Source organism: Mustelus asterias, chromosome 30 (assembly GCF_964213995.1).
Source record: "Mustelus asterias chromosome 30, sMusAst1.hap1.1, whole genome shotgun sequence".
NCBI lineage: Eukaryota > Metazoa > Chordata > Chondrichthyes > Carcharhiniformes > Triakidae > Mustelus > Mustelus asterias.
This window is the reverse complement of record NC_135830.1, coordinates 9886116-9904147: the sequence shown is the minus strand read 5'-3', so window position 1 is coordinate 9904147 and position 18032 is coordinate 9886116. Positions and strand designations below refer to the sequence as shown.

General features: G+C 48.3%; 2 protein-coding genes across 2 annotated transcripts in view; both read left to right on the top strand.

The window, feature by feature from the left end:
• The window catches only part of LOC144481017 (uncharacterized), a 192388-nt gene that overhangs the window by 10107 nt on the left and 164249 nt on the right, over window positions 1-18032 (top strand). The gene's annotated exons all lie outside the window — the stretch shown is intronic.
• Window positions 1-18032, top strand: part of LOC144480743 (uncharacterized) — a 97932-nt gene that overhangs the window by 1827 nt on the left and 78073 nt on the right. The window contains 2 exon segments of the mRNA XM_078200324.1: window positions 13304-13993; window positions 14445-14448. Coding sequence (XP_078056450.1) covers window positions 13304-13993; window positions 14445-14448 — 694 coding nt within the window.

The window sequence follows — 18032 nt, the reverse complement described above, 5'->3', positions numbered from 1 at the left end:
TCATGGGAGTTACAGATAGTGTGACATGAACCCAATATCCCGGTTGAGGCCGTCCTCGTGTGCGGAACTTGGCTATCAGTCTCTGCTCAGCGACTCTGCGTTGTCGTGTGTCGTGAAGGCCGCCTTGGAGAACGCAGAGACTGATAGCCAAGTTCCGCACACATGAGGACAGCCTCACTAACTGTCCTGGTTGGAGACAATACACATCTCTTTAACCTGCGCTTAACGCTCCCTCCACTCGCATTGTCTGTACCTTTAAGGCTTGATTACCTGTAAAGACTCGCATTCCAACCATTATTTTGTAAATTGAGTTTGTGTCTTTATATGGCCTGTTTGTGAACTGAAATCCCATTCACCTGACGAAGGAGCAGCTCTCCGAAAGCTAGTGGCTTTTGCTACCAAATAAACCTGTTAGACTTTAACCTGGTGTTGTGAGACTTCTTATTGTGTTTACCCCAGTCCAACACTGTCATCTCCACATCATTCCCGGTGTAAACAGGAGGGGATGTGTTTGGAGACAGAATGTTCCAGTTTTCACCCTGACATTCCCAGTATGAATAAGATGCTAGACCAAATGGGGATGTTTTAAGACATCATTTCATTGCCTGGTCACTAACCTCCTTGAGCTCAGCTCATTCTGGGCTAGGAGTGTTTGATGGGGCGGTGTAGAGGGAGTTTATGAAAACTGTGCCTACTCTCTGGCGCTGTTTGGGGACAGGATGTCCCAATTCGCCATCTTTAAAAGGTCAAAGAGAGGACCAACTGGATTATGCTTTATGACATAATTTAATCGCCTGGTAACTAACCTGGAACCCAGCTCATTATGGGCTGGGAGTGTTTGGTGGGGCAATGCAGATGGAGTTTTTCTTATCTAAAATGTTCCTCCTCTCTGACACTGATCTGGCACATAATGGGAGTTTTCCTTTGTACCTAGCTTGGGCAGTGCTTCCCCTGCGAGTTTTTCACAGGATGATTTGGAGAGAACTTTCCTCTGTACCTTAGATGGGTTGTACATACCTCAGGAGTGTTTGATGGGAAAGTGTAGAGGGAGCCTTGCACTGTCCCTCAAGTGTGGCAATTGCCCTGCATGATTTCTACTTCACAATATGTGCATTAAATTTTGATTTGATTTATTGTCAAATGTATTGGGATCCACTGAAAAGTATTGTTTCTTGCACGCTATACAGACAAAGCATACCTTTCATGGAGTACATGGGGAGAAGGAAAGGATAGGGTGCAGGTACAGGTAGGGTGAAGAGAAAGATCAGCTTAATATATGATATGACCATTCAAACATGACAGTCGGAAGAAGTTGTTCTTGAGTCGTTTGGTACATGTTTTCAGACCATAGAACCATAGAACATTAAAGCACAGAAACAGGCCTTTTGGCCCTTCTTGGCTGTGCTGAACCATTTTTTTGCCTCATCCCACTGACCTGCACTTGGACCACACCCCTCTCATCCATGAACCCGTCCAAGTTTTTCTTAAATGTTAAAAGCACTTACCACTTTATCCGGCAGCTCATTCCAGACTCCCATCACTCTCTGCGTGAAGAAGCCCCCCCTAATATTCCCTTTAAACTTTTCTCCTTTCACCCTTAACCCACGCCCTCTGGTTTTTTTCTCCCCTAGCCTCAGTGGAAAAAGCCTGCTCGCATTCACTCTATCTATACCCATCAAAATCTTATACACCTCTATCAAATCTCCCCTCAATCTTCTATGCTCCAGGGAATAAAGTCCTAACCTATTCAACTTTTCTCTGTAACTCAGTTTCTCAAGTCCCGGCGACATCCTTGTGAACCTTCTCTGCACTCTTTCAACCTTATTAATATCCTTCCTGTAATTAGGTGACCAAAACTGCACACAATACTCTAAATTCGGCCTCACCAATGTCTTATACAACCTCACCATGACACTCCAACTCTCATACTCGATACTTTGATTTATAAAGGCCAATGTACCAAAAGCACTCTTTATGACCCTATCTACCTGTGGCGCCACTTTTAGGAAATTATGTATCTGTATTCCCAGATCCCTCTGTTCTACTGCACTCTTCAGTGCCGACCATTTACCTTGTATGTTCTACCTTGGTTTGTCCTTCCAAAGTGCAATACCTCACACTTGGTCTGGCCAACATGTGACTCCAAAGCCACAACAATGTGGTTGACTCTCAACTGCCCTCCAATGGCAACTAGGGATGGGTAATAAATGCTGGCCAGCCAGCGACATCCATGTCCCATAAATGAATAAAAAGAATTCAATTGAACAGCTTGGTGGGCTGAATTTCTAACTATTTCTTACGATCTGTCAGGAACATGAAATGGTGAGTGTCGATCAGCATTAATGAGCACCTTCAGGGGAATTGGGTAGTGTATATTAAAGTTTAAAGTTTATTTAATAGTCACAAGTAAGGCTTATATTAACACTGCAATGAAGTTAGTGTGAAATTCCCCTAGTTGTCACACTCCGGCACCTGTTCGGGTCAATGCACCTAACCAGCACGTCTTTCAGAATGTGGGAGGAAACTCATGCAGACACGGGGAGAACGTGCAAACTCCACACACACAGTGACCCAAGCCGGAAATCGAACCCGGGTCCCTGGAGCTGTGAGGCAGCAGTGCTAACCACTGTGCTACCGTGCTGCAGAATGCTCAATGGAATGAGAGAGAGAGTGTATGTGTGAGGGGCGTGGGTGGAAATTTAAAGAATGTTCCATAGAAACTACAATTGTCTGTTTTGAATTTCTATCATGTGCTGACAGTGATGATTTTTGTAAACTGCTTTCAGTGGATATTGGAAGGAGAGGTTTGGAAAATGGAAATCTCAAAAGAGTCACTTGATTCATAAGGACGTGAAAATCATCAACCTTTTTAACATCAGTGTGAGTGGAAAAGCACTGAGATTCACACACCCGTATCAGAGTGTTCCAGTGCACTGATTGTGGAGAGACACAAGGACTCCGACACCATGGAGAAACCATGGAAATGTGGAGACTGTGGGAAGGGATTCAGAGCCCCATCTGAGGTAGAATCTCATCGACGCAGTCACACCGGGGAGAGACCGTTCATATGCTGCACTTGTGGGAAGGGATTCAATCATTCATCGAATCTGCTGAGACACCAGTGAATTCACGCTGAGGAGAGGCTAGTCACCTGCTCACAGTGTGGGAAGGGAGTCAGAGATTCATCCATCCTGTGGGCGGGGGGGGGGGGGGAAAGAGCAGGGGGGGGAAGAGAAAGAGAGAAAGATTGAGAGAGAAAGAATCCAAACCCTGTAATCACTTGTGAACTTGCTGGTGTCTCTGCAGGTTGGATGACCGATTGAATCCCTTCCCACACACAAAGCAGGTGAACGGTCTCTCCCCGGTGTGAACTCGCTGGTGTCTCCGCCGTGTGGATGACCTCCTAAACCTCTTTGAGCAGTGAGAGCAGCTAAACGGTCTCTCGTCAGTGTGAATGGGTTGGTGGACCATCAGTTCCCGAGAGCTTTTGAAGCCACTCCCACAGTCAGAGCATTGAAAGGGTCTGTCTTGGGTGTGAGTGACCTTGTGGCTCAACAGGTTGGGCAACTGAGTGAATCCCTTCCCACACACAGAGCAGGTGAATGGCCTCTTCCCGGTGTGAACTGCCTGGTGTAATTGTAAATGGGATAACTGAGTGAATCCCTTCCCACACACACAGCAGGTGAATGTTCTCTCCCCAGTGTGACTGCGCCGATGAGTTTCCAGTGCAGATGGGAACCTGAATCCTTTCCCACAGTCCCCACATTTACACAGTTTCTCCATGGTGCGGGTGTCCTTGTGACTCTCCAGGTTTGACAATCAGTTCAATTACAACATAACATGGGTGCGGTCTCTCTGCTGCAATGTATTTTCAGGCTGTTTAACTGGTTAAAGTTCTTTCCACAGTCACTCAGGTGTGTGCATGTTTCAGTGTGTGTGTGTCTCGGTGCTTTTCCAGTCACACTGATGTTTAAAATCTCCTGAAGCAGACAGAGCAGAGAAACATTTCCATTCTAGATTCAAAGGTCGATGATATTCAGGTCCCAATGAACTGAGTGACTATGTTAGATTTTGATGTGAAGTTTGGTTTGATATTCGTCTTTAAATCTTCACCTTCTGATATCCTGCAAAAGGAATTTGCAAAAGTCATCAGTGTCAGTACAACATAGAAATTCAGAACAGACAATTCTAATTTCTATGGAGCATTCTTTTCTCTCTCATTTCCCAAAGTCTTCCCCTGGAGGGCAGCCTAAGACACAAAACATCGATGGTGGAGAACACCCGATATTGCGCAATTTGATTAACCATGTCAGATATAAGACCATAAGACCATAAGACATAGGAGCGGAAGTAAGGCCATTCGGCCCATCGAGTCCACTCCACCATTCAATCATGGTTGATTTCAACTCCATTTACCCGCTCTCTCCCCATAGCCCTTAATTCCTCGAGAAATCAAGAATTTATCAATTTCTATGCGGGGAAGGGGGTACGCGTCCAGCTGCCTGTATCGGTTAATAGTCTGACTGTAGTCAATGACCATTCGATGTTTCTCTCCAGTTTTAACAACTACTACTTGGGCTCTCCAGGGGCTGGTACTGGCCTCAATGATCCCCTCCCCTAGGAGCCGTTGCACTTCGGACCTGATAAAAGCTCTGTCTCCAGCACTGTACCGTCTGTTCTTGGTGGCGATGGGCTTGCAATCGGGGGTGAGATTTTCAAACAGTGAGGGAGGGGCGACTTTAAGGGTCAAGAGGCTGCAGGTGGTACGCGGTGGGCGATCTAAGAACTGCTGATTGCAAACGGAGAGCGGGGGGAAAGGCCCATTATACTCCATGGTGACGCTCTTAAGGTGACTCAGGAAATCTAGCCCCAGGAGTACGGCAGCGCAGAGTTGTGGCAGCACGAAGAGCCTGAAATTTTTGTACACTGTGCCCCGTACAGTCAGGGTCGCCACGCAGTACCCAAGGACATCCACCGAGTGGGACTTTGAAGCCATGGAGATCGTTTGCTTCACTGGCAGAACTGAAAGGGCATAGTGACTCACTGTGTTAGGGTGAATAAAGCTCTCCGTACTCCGACAGTCAAACAAACAGTTTGTAATGTGACCGTTTACCTCGATGTCCATCATGGACCTGGCGAGTTGGTGAGGCCTGGATTGGTCCAGCGTAATCGAAGCCACCGTTGGATTTTGCGAGTAGTCGCACGCGGCTGATGACGTCCAAGATGGCGGCCCACACGCGGTCGATGGCATCCAAGATGGCGGCCCACACGCGGCTGATGGCATCCAAGATGGCAGCCCGCACGGCTCACACACGGCTACCGGCGCCCAAGATGGTGGCCCCCTCGGGTCACACGTGGCGCTACTGGGCTTGGAGGTCGATTTTGCTCTGCATACCTTCACGTAATGGCCCTTCTTTCCACACCCGGAGCAGATCGCATCCTTCGCTGGGCGGCATTGTCAGGGTGCTTCCCCAGGCCACAGAAGTAGCACTTCGGGCCTCCGGAGACTGCCGCAGCGGTCGGGTCATTGGTGGCACGTGGCGTGGCATAGGCCTGCGGCCCTCCCGAGTACAGAGGTGGCGGCGGCTGCGGTGTGCACGATGCGCCCCCGTGGTCGGGGGTGTGGGCCTCGAGATTACGGGAGGCCACCTCTAACGAGTCGGCAAGTGCCACAATCTTTTGTAGGTGCAGCCCATCCTGTTCCAGCAGTCGTTGTCAGATATAGTTTGACCTGATACCTGTGACATAGGCATCTCTGATTAAGTCCTCAGTGTTTTGGGCGGCTGTTACGGTCATGCAGTTGCAGGCCCTGCCAATGCTCGCAACGCACGCAGGAATTGATCACCCGATTCTCCTGGCTGTTGTCTGCAAGTAGCCAGAAGATGTCTGGCGTAGATTTCATTAGACTGTTTGTTGTACTGGCCTTTTAAAAGTTCAATCGCATCCTTGTAAGTTTCAGCGTCTCTAATCATCGAGAATACTTGATCGCTTACCCAGGCGTGGAGCACGTGTAGCTTGTCGGTGTCGGTCCGGACGACGGAGGAGGAGGTGAGGAAAGTTTTGAAACAGCGCAGCCAGTGATCTAAGCTGTTAGAGGCTCTGACAGCTTGAGGGTCCAGTTCGAGTTTGTCAGGTTTTAGTATCAGCTCCATCCCAAAACTTTTGCGAATAAAATTGATGCACCATCAATCGAGCAAAGACTAGTTTGTATGCAAGAACAAATAGGCTTTTATTAGCAAAAGACTTGGAGCACACTCATGCCGATGAACTGGTCCGTCCAGAGACTGAGGCAGGGGGGTGGGGAGCAGTCGCCTTTATACCTGGACCGGGGGGGGAGGAGTCTCAGGTAGGGCCGGCAGGGATGTGTCCAGGCATGTCACATGTACAGGTAATAAGCTAACGGTGGTTTACCACAGCAAGTCAGAACAGTTAAGGCTATGGGCCAGGTGCTGGTAAATGGGATTAGGTGGGAAGTCAGGCGTTTCTTGCGTGTCGGTGCAGATTCGATGGGCTGAAGGGCCTCTTCTGCACTGCACGGTTCTATGCTGAGGCAATTCAGTTAGTTGGAGAGACTGGAGCAGCTGAAATTTCTCTCTTTAGATCAGCCAGACATCAGGGCTTGGAATGGGGCCATTCGGACCACTGATTCAATGCTGGCTCTCTGCAGAGCAAACCCTTACCCCGTTCTATAGACAGATCCATGCTCACTGCTTCCTGTCCTGGATGAGCAGAAACTGATCGCCAAGTTCCGCACACATGAGGACAGCCTCAACCGGGATCTTGGGTTCATGTCACACTATCTGTAACCCCCACAGCTTGTCTGGACTTGCAGAATCTCACTGGCTGTCCTGTCTGGAAACAATACACATCTCTTTAACCTGTGCTTAATGCTCCCTCCATTCACATTGTTTGTACCTTTAAGACTTGATGATCTGTAAAGACTGCATTCCAATCATTATTCTGTAAATTGAGTTTGTGTCTCTGTATGCCCTGTTTGTGAGTATTTCTCCACTCCACCTGATGATGGGGCAGCGCTCCGAAAGCGAGTGGTATTTGCTACCAAATAAACCTGTTGGACTTTAACCTGGTGTTGTGAGACTTCTTACTCCTGTCCTGGACACAGAGAGCTGGAAATCTCCATGCAGGCGGCCAGATGTCTATCTGACTGGACTAACAATGTGTGGAATGTACAGACTGGGGGAACAATGGGTGGGGGCGGGGCTCCCGGGTCCGCGCGCCTGAACCTGGAGATGTCACCGCGGAGCAGAGTGATTGCTATTGGCTGATTGAGGCAGGGCTCCATTGTGCCGTCACAATTGTGCTCATTGATCCACTGGAGCAAGCTGAGAGGGGTGATTGAAAGCAGCAGTGCTGGTAAGAGATTAATTGGATTAATTGAATTGTTTATTTATTTAATTAGTCAGCTAGTGTGTGTATTTTTTTGGCCTTTACTTTAACAGCAGTTTTTCAAGTTTAAAGTGAAAACTAGAAGTGGGCAGCAAAGGAGTCTGGGAAGGGTTTTTTAAGCGCGTGAAGTATAAAAGGTAGGCTGCAGTATACAGCGGGCAGCGTCGGGAGCGGGCAGTGGAGTGTGTGGGAAGCAGAGTGTGAGCTATAAGACTTTGGCTCACAGGGCTTGAGTGTGTGGGAAGCAGAGTGTGAGCTATAAGACTTTGGCTCACAGGGCTTGAGTGTGTGGGAAGCAGAGTGTGAGCTATAAGACTTTGGCTCACAGGGCTTGAGTGTGTGGGAAGCAGAGTGTGAGCTATAAGACTTTGGCTCACAGGGCTTGAGTGTGTGGGAAGCAGAGTGTGAGCTATAAGACTTTGGCTCACAGGGCTTAGGCTGAAAGGGCGAGCAGGGGTGAGTTGAATTCATTTTTGCACTTTCTACCTGGTACTGGCAAGGTATCTCGAGGGGATGGGTGTGCAGGCAGTGCAATGTTCCTCTTGCACTATGTTTGAGGTGAGGGACGACGACAGTGTCCCTGCTGATTACACCTGTGGGAAGTGCACCCATCTGCAGCTCCTCCAAAACCGTGTTAGGGAACTGGAGCTGGAGTTGGATGAACTTAGGATCATCAGGGACGCAGAGATGGCCATAGACACAAGCTTTAGGAATACAGTTACTCCGAGGATTGAAAACAGATGGGTGACGGTGAGAGGGGCTGGGAGGAAGCAGTCCGTGCAGGGATCCCCGGTGGTCGTTCCCCTTAGCAACAAGTATTCCGCTTTGGATACGGTTGAGGGGGATGACATACCAGTGGGGAGCCGCAGTGAGAGGATCTCCAGCACTGTGTCCGTCTCTGTGGCTCGGGAGGGAAAGGGGGAGAGCGGGAGGGCGATAGTTATTGGGGACTCGTTAGTTAGAGGGATAGATAGGAGGTTCTGTGGCAGCAAAAGAGACTCACGGATGGTATGTTGCCTACCGGATGCCAAGGTCCGTGATGTCTCAGACCGTGTTTTCCAGATTCTGAAGGGGGAGGGGAAACAGTCACAAGTCGTGGTGCACATTGGTACCAATGACATAGGTAAGAGAAGGGACGGGGATTTAAAGCAGGAATTTCTGGAGCTGGGCTGGAAGCTGAGAGCCAAGACGAAACATGTGGTCATCTCTGGTACGTTGCCGGTACCACCTGATAGCGAGTTGAGGAACAGGGAGAGAGTGCAGTTAAATATGTGGTTGCAGGGATGGTGTAGGAGGGAGGGTTTCAGATACATGGATAATTGGAACACGTTCTGGGGAAGGTGGGACCTGTACAAACAGGACGGGGTGCACCTGAACCAGAGGGGCACCAATATCCTCGGAGGGAAATTTGTTACGGCTCTTCAGGGGGGTTTAAACTAATTTGTCAGGGGAGTGGGAAAGGGAGTTGTAGTCCAGAAGTCAGTGAGGGTGGTGAGGTATTGGGGAAGGTATCAGGGTCAAGGGTGGGTACTGGTAGACAGGAAGGTGGGTTGAAGTGTGTCTACTTCAATGCAAGGAGCATCCGGAACAAGGTAGATGAACTTGGGGCGTGGATTGGTACTTGGGACTACGATGTTGTGGCCATTACGGAGACGTGGGTAGAACAAGGACAGGAATGGTTGTTGGACGTTCCGGGGTATAGATGTTTCACTAAGTGTAGGGAAGCTGGTAAAAGAGGTGGAGGAGTGGCATTGTTAATCAAGGATAGTTTAACGGCTGCGGAAAGGCACTTCGTGGGGGATCTGCACACTGAGGTAATATGGGCTGAAGTTAGAAATAGGAAAGGAGCGGTCACATTGCTAGGAGTTTACTATAGGCCCCCAAATAGTAATAGAGATGTGGAGGAAGAAATTGCTAAGCAGATTATGGATATGTGTGGGGGTCACAGGGTAGTTGTCATGGGGGACTTTAACTTTCCAAATATTGATTGGAACCTTTGTAGGTCAAATAGTTTGGATGGGGCAGTTTTTGTGCAGTGTGTGCGGGAGGGTTTCCTGACACAATATGTGGATGGGCCGACTAGAGGTGAGGCCACATTGGATTTGGTACTGGGAAATGAACCGGGCCAAGTGTTAGATTTGGTTGTGGGAGAGCAATTTGGAGATAGTGACCACAATTCGGTGTCTTTTGTTATTGCAATGGAGAGGGATAGGGCCGTACGGCAGGGCAAGGTTTACAATTGGGGGAGGGGTAATTATGATGCGATTAGGCAAGAATTAGGGGGCATAAGTTGGGAACAGAAACTGTCAGAGAAAGGAACTAATGAAAAGTGGAATTTTTTCAAGGAACAAATACTGGATGTCCTTGATAGGTATGTTCCTGTCAGGCAGGGAGGAAATGGCCGAGTGAGGGAACCATGGTTCACAAAAGAGGTGGAATGTCTTGTGAAAAGGAAGAGGGAAGCTTATGTAGGGATGAGGAAACAAGGTTCAGATGGCTCGATTGAGGGTTACAAGTTAGCAAGGAATGAGCTGAAAAAGGGGCTTAGGAGAGCTAGGAGGGGACATGAGAAGTCCTTGGCGGGTCGGATCAAGGAAAACCCCAAGGCTTTTTACTCTTATGTGAGGAATAAAAGAATGACCAGGGTGAGGTTAGGGCCGGTCAAGGACAGTAGTGGGAACTTGTGTATGGAGTCAGTAGAGATAGGCGAGGTGATGAATGAATACTTTTCTTCAGTGTTCACCAAGGAGAGGGGCCATGTTTTTGAGGAAGAGAAGGTGTTACAGGCTAATAGGCTGGAGGAAATAGATGTTCGGAGGGAGGATGTCTTGGCAGTTTTGAATAAACTGAAGGTCGATAAGTCCCCTGGGCCTGATGAAATGTATCCTAGGATTCTTTGGGAGGCAAGGGATGAGATTGCAGAGCCTTTGGCGTTGATCTTTGGGTCCTCGCTGTCCACGGGGATGGTGCCAGAGGACTGGAGAATGGCGAATGTTGTTCCTCTGTTTAAGAAAGGGAATAGAAATGACCCTGGTAATTATAGACCGGTTAGTCTTACTTCGGTGGTTGGTAAATTGATGGAAAGGGTCCTTAGGGATGGGATTTACGACCATTTAGAAAGATGCGGATTAATCCGAGATAGTCAGCACGGATTCGTGAAGGGCAAGTCGTGCCTCACAAATTTGATAGAATTTTTTGAGGAGGTAACTAAGTGTGTTGATGAAGGTAGGGCAGTTGATGTCATATACATGGATTTTAGTAAGGCGTTTGATAAGGTCCCCCATGGTCGGCTTATGATGAAAGTGAGGAGGTGTGGGATAGAGGGAAAGTTGGCCGATTGGATAGGCAACTGGCTGTCTGACCGAAGACAGAGGGTGGTGGTCGATGGAAAATTTTCGGATTGGAGGCAGGTTGCTAGCGGTGTGCCGCAGGGATCAGTGCTTGGTCCTCTGCTCTTTGTGATTTTTATTAATTACTTAGAGGAGGGGGCTGAAGGGTGGATCAGTAAATTTGCTGATGACACCAAGATTGGTGGAGTAGTGGATGAGGAGGAGGGCTGTTGTAGGCTGCAAAGAGACATAGATAGGATGCAAAGCTGGGCTGAAAAATGGCAAATGGAGTTTAACCCTGATAAATGTGAGGTGATTCATTTTGGTAGGACAAATTTAAATGTGGATTACAGGGTCAAAGGTAGGGTTCTGAAGACTGTGGAGGAACAGAGAGATCTTGGGGTCCATATCCACAGATCTCTAAAGGTTGCCAGTCAAGTGGATAGAGCTGTGAAGAAGGCCTATAGTGTGTTAGCTTTTATTAACAGGGGGTTGGAGTTTAAGAGCCGTGGGGTTATGCTGCAACTGTACAGGACCTTGGTGAGACCACATTTGGAATATTGTGTGCAATTCTGGTCACCTCACTATAGGAAGGATGTGGAAGCGCTGGAAGGAGTGCAGAGGAGATTTACCAGGATGCTGCCTGGTTTGGAGGGTAGGTCATATGAGGAAAGGTTGAGGGAGCTAGGGCTGTTCTCTCTGGAGCGGAGGAGGCTGAGGGGAGACTTAATAGAGGTGTATAAAATGATGAAGGGGAGAGATAGAGTGAACGTTCAAAGACTATTTCCTCGGGTGGATGGAGCTATTACAAGGGGGCATAACTATAGGGTTCATGGTGGGAGATACAGGACGGATATCAGAGGTAGGTTCTTTACGCAGAGAGTGGTTGGGGTGTGGAATGGACTGCCTGCAGTGATAGTGGAGTCAGACACTTTAGAAACATTTAAGCGGTTATTGGATAGGCACATGGAGCACACCAGGATGATAGGGAGTGGGATAGCTTGATCTTGGTTTCAGATAAAGCTCGGCACAACATCGTGGGCCGAAGGGCCTGTTCTGTGCTGTACTGTTCTACTGTTCTACAATGACTCAGAGGGGCGTTCCCAGCACACAGTGTCCCATTGGCAGCAATATCACTGGTTACAGAAGCAGCACACTGCGGATTGGACACCAGCTCAGCGCGGCTGGCGGTCAAAGCCCCGCCCACCCCCACGTGGGCTCGGGTACCGCCCCCTCATTGTCCACATGCGGCAGATTGACCAATGGCAACGCGTGGAGGACCAGATGGGCGCTGGTCCTCCAGCCAATCAGAGTCTGGGACTTGTGTGCATGGCCGCATGGAGCTTCCTCCATTGTTGCCCAGCAAAGCTGCTGCTCCTCTCTCTCTGAATGAAGATTGAGCTTCAGACAGATTAATATTGTACTGTCGCTACCTTAGATATTTCCAGTCATTCATCTCTTGCCTATTAGAGTCATTCGTGTTTGGATTTCTTCTCCACAGGGATCAGTGGAGGTTGAGGGCCATTGAATATATTCCAGGGTGAGTTACACTGATTTTTGATTGATAAAGGTGTCAAGGGTTATGGGAAACAGGTAGGGAAATGGAGAGAAAGTTAAGATGAGGAGGGATTTCCTCACTCAAGTATGTGGTGTAGTTTTGGAATTCTGCACCCCAGAGGACTGTGGAGCCTCAGTCATCGAGAAATTTCAAGCCGGAGATTGATAAGTTTTGAGATATTGAAGACATTGAGTGATCTGGGGGAGAGCGTGGGAAATGGTGCTGAGGTAGATCGGCCAATTCTCACTGAATGGTTGTGGCAATTCGATGGGCTGAATGGCCAACTGTTGCTTCTATTTCTTATGATTTCTATGTGCTGGAGTGGAAGCAGTGAGCATGGATCTGTCAATCAGCCTCAATCAGTACCTTCAGGAGAATTGGGAGGGTGAATATTAGATACAGCAGAGTGAGAATGGAGGGAGAGTGAGTGGGATGGAGATTCACGGCTTTTGGGGAATGAGAGAGGAAAGAATGCTCCATAGAAACTAGAATTGTCTGTTCTGAATTTCTGTTCTGACACTGATGACTTTTGTAAACTCGTTTTACAGGATGTTGAAAGAGGAATCACAGGCAGAAATCTCAAAAATCACATCGAGACCCAACAGAATCATATTCCTTGGGAGTTGAATATCATTGGCCTTTGAATCTAGAAGGAGAAATGGTTGTCCGGTCTGTTGATTTGAAAAGATTTCAAACATCAGTGTGACTGGAAAAGCACCAACAGCGTTCCAGTGCACTGACTAAAGAGCTTTAACCAGTTACACAGCCTGAATAAATATCACACCATTCGCAGCTGGGAGAGACGGTACCCGTATTCTGTGTGTGGACGAGGCTTCAACTGAGGCAAGATCACCTGCACCATGGAAAAACCATGGAAATGTGTGGACTGTGGGAAGGGATACGGAGCCCCATCTAAGCTGGAAATTCATCGGCGCAGCCATACTGGGGAGAAGCCATTCATCTGCTCTCAGTGTAAGAAGGGATTTAATTATTTATCCAGCCTACGGATGCACCAGCGAGTTCACACTGGGGAGAGACCATTCACCTGCTCTCAGTGTGGGGAGGGATTCACTCAATTATCCAACCTGCGGACACACCAGCGAGTTCACACTGGGGAGAGACCATTCACCTGCTCTCAGTGTGGGAAGGGATTCACTCGGTCATCCCACCTGCAGACACACCAGCGAGTTCACACTGGGGAGAGGCCATTCACCTGCTCTCAGTGTGGGCAGGAATTCACTCAGTCATCCAACCTGCAGTCACACCAGCGAGTTCACACTGGGGAGAGGCCGTTCACCTGTTCTCAGTGTGGGAAGGGATTCACTCAGTCGTCGCATTTGCGGACACACCAGCGAATTCACACCAGGGAGAGGCCATTCACCTGCTCTCAGTGTGGGAAGGGATTCACTCGGTCAGCCGACCTGCAGAGACACCAGCGAATTCACACCAGGGAGAGGCCGTTCACCTGCCCTCAGTGTGGGAAGGGATTCACTCAGTCAGCCGACCTGCAGAGACACCAGCGAGTTCATACTGGGGAGAAACCATTCACCTGCTCTCAGTGTGGGAAGGGATTCACTCAGTCATCCGACCTGCGGACACACCAGCGAGTTCACACTGGAGAGAGGCCGTTCACCTGCTCTCAGTGTGGGAAGGGATTCACAGTTTCATCCCGGCTGCTGAGACACCAACAAGTTCACGAGTGATTCCAGGGGTTGGATTCTGCTGTTATTGTTTCTGCTCTCAGTTGCATCCAGGATTGCATTTTGTTCATTCTCACAGTTGGTCAATGGGGAGGGTCGGAGGGTTTCTTTCTGCTGGACTGGCTGGTCTCAGCCTCCAGTGGGCTGCTGCTCTTTGAGTCAAATATCACAAGGATCTCAGAGTGACAGAGTGACAGGGTGACAGAGTGACAGGGTGACAAGGTGACAGAGTGACAGGGTGACGGGGTGTCGGGGTGACGGGGTGTCGGGGTGACAGGGTGACAAGGTGACAGAGTGACAGGGTGACGGGGTGTCGGGGTGACGGGGTGACGGGGTGACGGGGTGACGGGGTGACAGAGTGACAGGGTGTTAAGTTCAGAAATATTTAGTCAGCAGAAGACAGAGGGTAGCAGTGAAACGATGCGTTTCTGAATGGAGGGCTGTGACCAGTGGCGTCCCTCAGGGATCAGTGCTGGGACCTTTGCTGTTTGTAATATATATAAATGATTTGGAGGAAAATGTTTGTGGACGACACAAAGGTTGTTGGATTTGCGGATAGCGATGAGGACCATCAGAGGATACAGCAGGATATACATCAGTTGGGTGGAGAGATGGCAGATGGAGTTTAATCCGGATAAATGTGAGGTAATGCATGTTGGAAGGTCTAATACAGATAGGAAATATACAGTAAATAGCAGAACCCTGCAGGGTATTGATAGGCAGAGGGACCTGGGTTTACAGGTACACAGGTTACTGAAAGTGGCAACACAGTTGGAGAAGGTAGTGAAGAAGGCATACGGCATGCTTGCCTTCATCGGCTGGGGCATTGAATGTAAAAATTGGCAAATCATGTTGCAGCTTTATAAAACCTTAATTAGGCCACACTTGGAATATAGTGCGGCATAATTATATAGTGCAGCATGAACTCTGTCCATGCCTCTCATAATCTTGTAGACTTCTATCAGGTCACCCCTCAACTCCGCTGTTCCAGTGAGAACAAACCACGTTTCTCCAACCTCTCCTCATAGCTAATGCCCTCCATACCAGGTAACATCCTGGTAAATCTTTTCTGTACCCTCTCCAAAGCCTCCATATCCTTCTGGTAGTGTGGCGACCAGAATTGAACACTATATTCCAAGTGCAGCCTAACTAAGCTTCTATAAAGCTGCAACATGACTTGCCAATTTTTAAACTCAATGCCCCGGCCGATGAAGGCAAGCATGCTGTATGCCTTCTTGACTACCTTCTCCACCTGCATTGCCACTTTCAGTGACCTGTGTACCTGTATACCCAGGTCCCTTGACCTATTTTAAGGGTTCTGCCATTTACTGTATATTTCCTTTTTGGATTAGGCCTTCCAAAATGCATTATCTCACATTTGTCCGGATTAAACTCCATCTGCCACCTCTCCGCCCAAGTCTCCAACTGATCTATATCCTGCTGTATCCTCTGATGGTCCTCACTGCTATCTGGAAATCCACTAACCTTTGTGTCATCTGCAAACTTACGAATCAATCCAGCTACATTTTCCTCCAAATCATTTATATATATATTACAAACAGCAAAGGTCCCAGCACTGATCCCTGAGGGACGCCACTTGTCACAGTCCTCCATTCAGAAATGCACCCTTCCACTGCTACCCTCTGTCTTCTTTGACTGAGCAGTTTTGTATCCACGTAGCCAGCTCACCTCTGATCCCATGCAACTTTACCTTCTGCACCAGTCTGCCACGAGGGACCTTGTCAAAGGCTTTACTGAACTCCATGTAGACAACATCCACTGCCCTATCCTCATCAATCATCTTCGTCACTTCCTCGAAAAACTCGATCAAGTTAGTGAGACATGACCTCCGCTTCACAAAACCATGTTGCCTCTCACTAATACGTCCACTTATTTCCAAGTGGGAATAAATCCTGTCTCGAAGAATCCTATCCAATAATTTCCCTATCACTGATGTAAGGCTCACCGGCCTGTAATTACCTGGATTATTCTTGCTACCCTTCTTAAACAAAGGAACAACATTGGCTATTCTCCAATCCTCTGGGACCTCCCCTGAGACTGATCGCCAAGTTCCGCACACATGAGGACGGCCTCAACCGGGATCTTGGGTTCATGTCACACTATCTGTAACCCCTACGACTTGCCTGGGCTTGCAAAATCTCACTAACTGTCCTGTCTGGAGACAATACACATCTCTTTAACCTGTGCTTAGCCCTCTCTCCACTCACAGTGTCTGTACCTTTAAGACTTGATTACCTGTAAAGACTCGCATTCCAACCATTATTTTGTAAATTGAGTTTGTGTCTTTATATGCCCTGTTTGTGAACAGAACTCCCACTTATCTGACGAAGGAGCAGCACTCCGAAAGCCCGTGGCTTTTGCTACCAAATAAAGCTGTTGGACTTTCACCTGGTGTTGTGAGACTTCTTACTGTGTGTACCTCCCCTGTAGCCAGTGAGGATACAAAGATTTCTCTCAAGGCCCCAGCAATTTCCTCCCTTGCCTCTCTCAGTATTCTGGGGTATATCCCTTTAGGCCCTGGGGACTTGTCTACCTTAATGTTTCTCAAGAACCCCAATACCTCCTCCTTTTTGATCTCAAGATGACTCGAACTATCTACACATTCTTTCCCAGACTCATCATCCACCAAGTCCTTCTCTTTGGTGAATACTGATGCAAAGTACTCATTTAATACCTCGCCCATTTCAAAGAACAAAGAACAGTACAGCACAGGAAACAGGCCCTTCGGCCCTCCAAGCCTGTGCCGCTCCTTGGTCCAACTAGACCAATCGTTTGTATCCCTCCATTCCCAGGCTGCTCATGTGACTATCCAGGTAAGTCTTAAACGATGTCAGCGTGCCTGCCTCCACCACCCTACTTGGCAGCGCATTCCAGGCCCCCACCACCCTCTGTGTAAAAAACGTCCCTCTGATGTCTGAGTTATACTTCGCCCCTCTCAGCTTGAGCCCGTGACCCCTCGTGATCGTCACCTCCGACCTGGGAAAAAGCTTCCCACTGTTCACCCTATCTATACCCTTCATAATCTTGTATACCTCTATTAGATCTCCCCTCATTCTCCGTCTTTCCAAGGAGAACAACCCCAGTCTACCCAATCTCTCCTCATAGCTAAGACCCTCCATACCAGGCAACATCCTGGTAAACCTTCTCTGCACTCTCTCCAATGCCTCCACGTCCTTCTGGTAGTGCGGCGACCAGAACTGGACACAGTACTCCAAATGTGGCCTAACCAGCGTTCGATACAGCTGCATCATCAGACTCCAGCTTTTATACTCTATACCCCGTCCTATAAAGGCAAGCATACCATATGCCTTCTTCACCACCTTCTCCACCTGTGTTGCCACCTTCAAGGATTTGTGGACTTGCACACCTAGGTCCCTCTGTGTTTCTATACTCCTGATGACTCTGCCATTTATTGTGTGAACTCCTCCCTACATTATTTCTTCCAAAATGCATCACTTCGCATTTATCCGGATTAAATTCCATCTGCCACCTCTCCGCACAATTTTCCAGCCTATCTATATCCTGCTGTATTGCCCGACAATGCTCTTCGCTATCCGCAATTCCAGCCATCTTCGTGTCATCCGCAAACTTGCTGATTACACCAGTTACACCTTCTTCCAAATCATTTATATATATCACAAATATATCACAAATTTCCTCTGGCTCCACGCATAGATTCCCTCCCCCGTCCTTGAGTGGGTCAACCCTTTCTCTGGCTACCCTCTTGCTCTTTATATATGTTTAAAAAGTCTTGGGATTTTCCTTAATCCTGTTGGCCAAGGCTTTTTTGTGACCCCTTTTAGCCCTCCTTACTCCTTGCTTAAGTTTCTTTCTACTTTCCTTGTATTCCACACTTGCTTCGTGTGTTCCCAGCTTTCTCTCTTTGACAAATGCTACTTTTTTCTCTTTGACTAGACTCACAACATCTCTCGATATCCAAGGTTCCCAAAACTTGCCATACTTATCCTTCATCCTTACAGGAATGTGCCGGTCCTGAATCCCTATCAACTTACACTC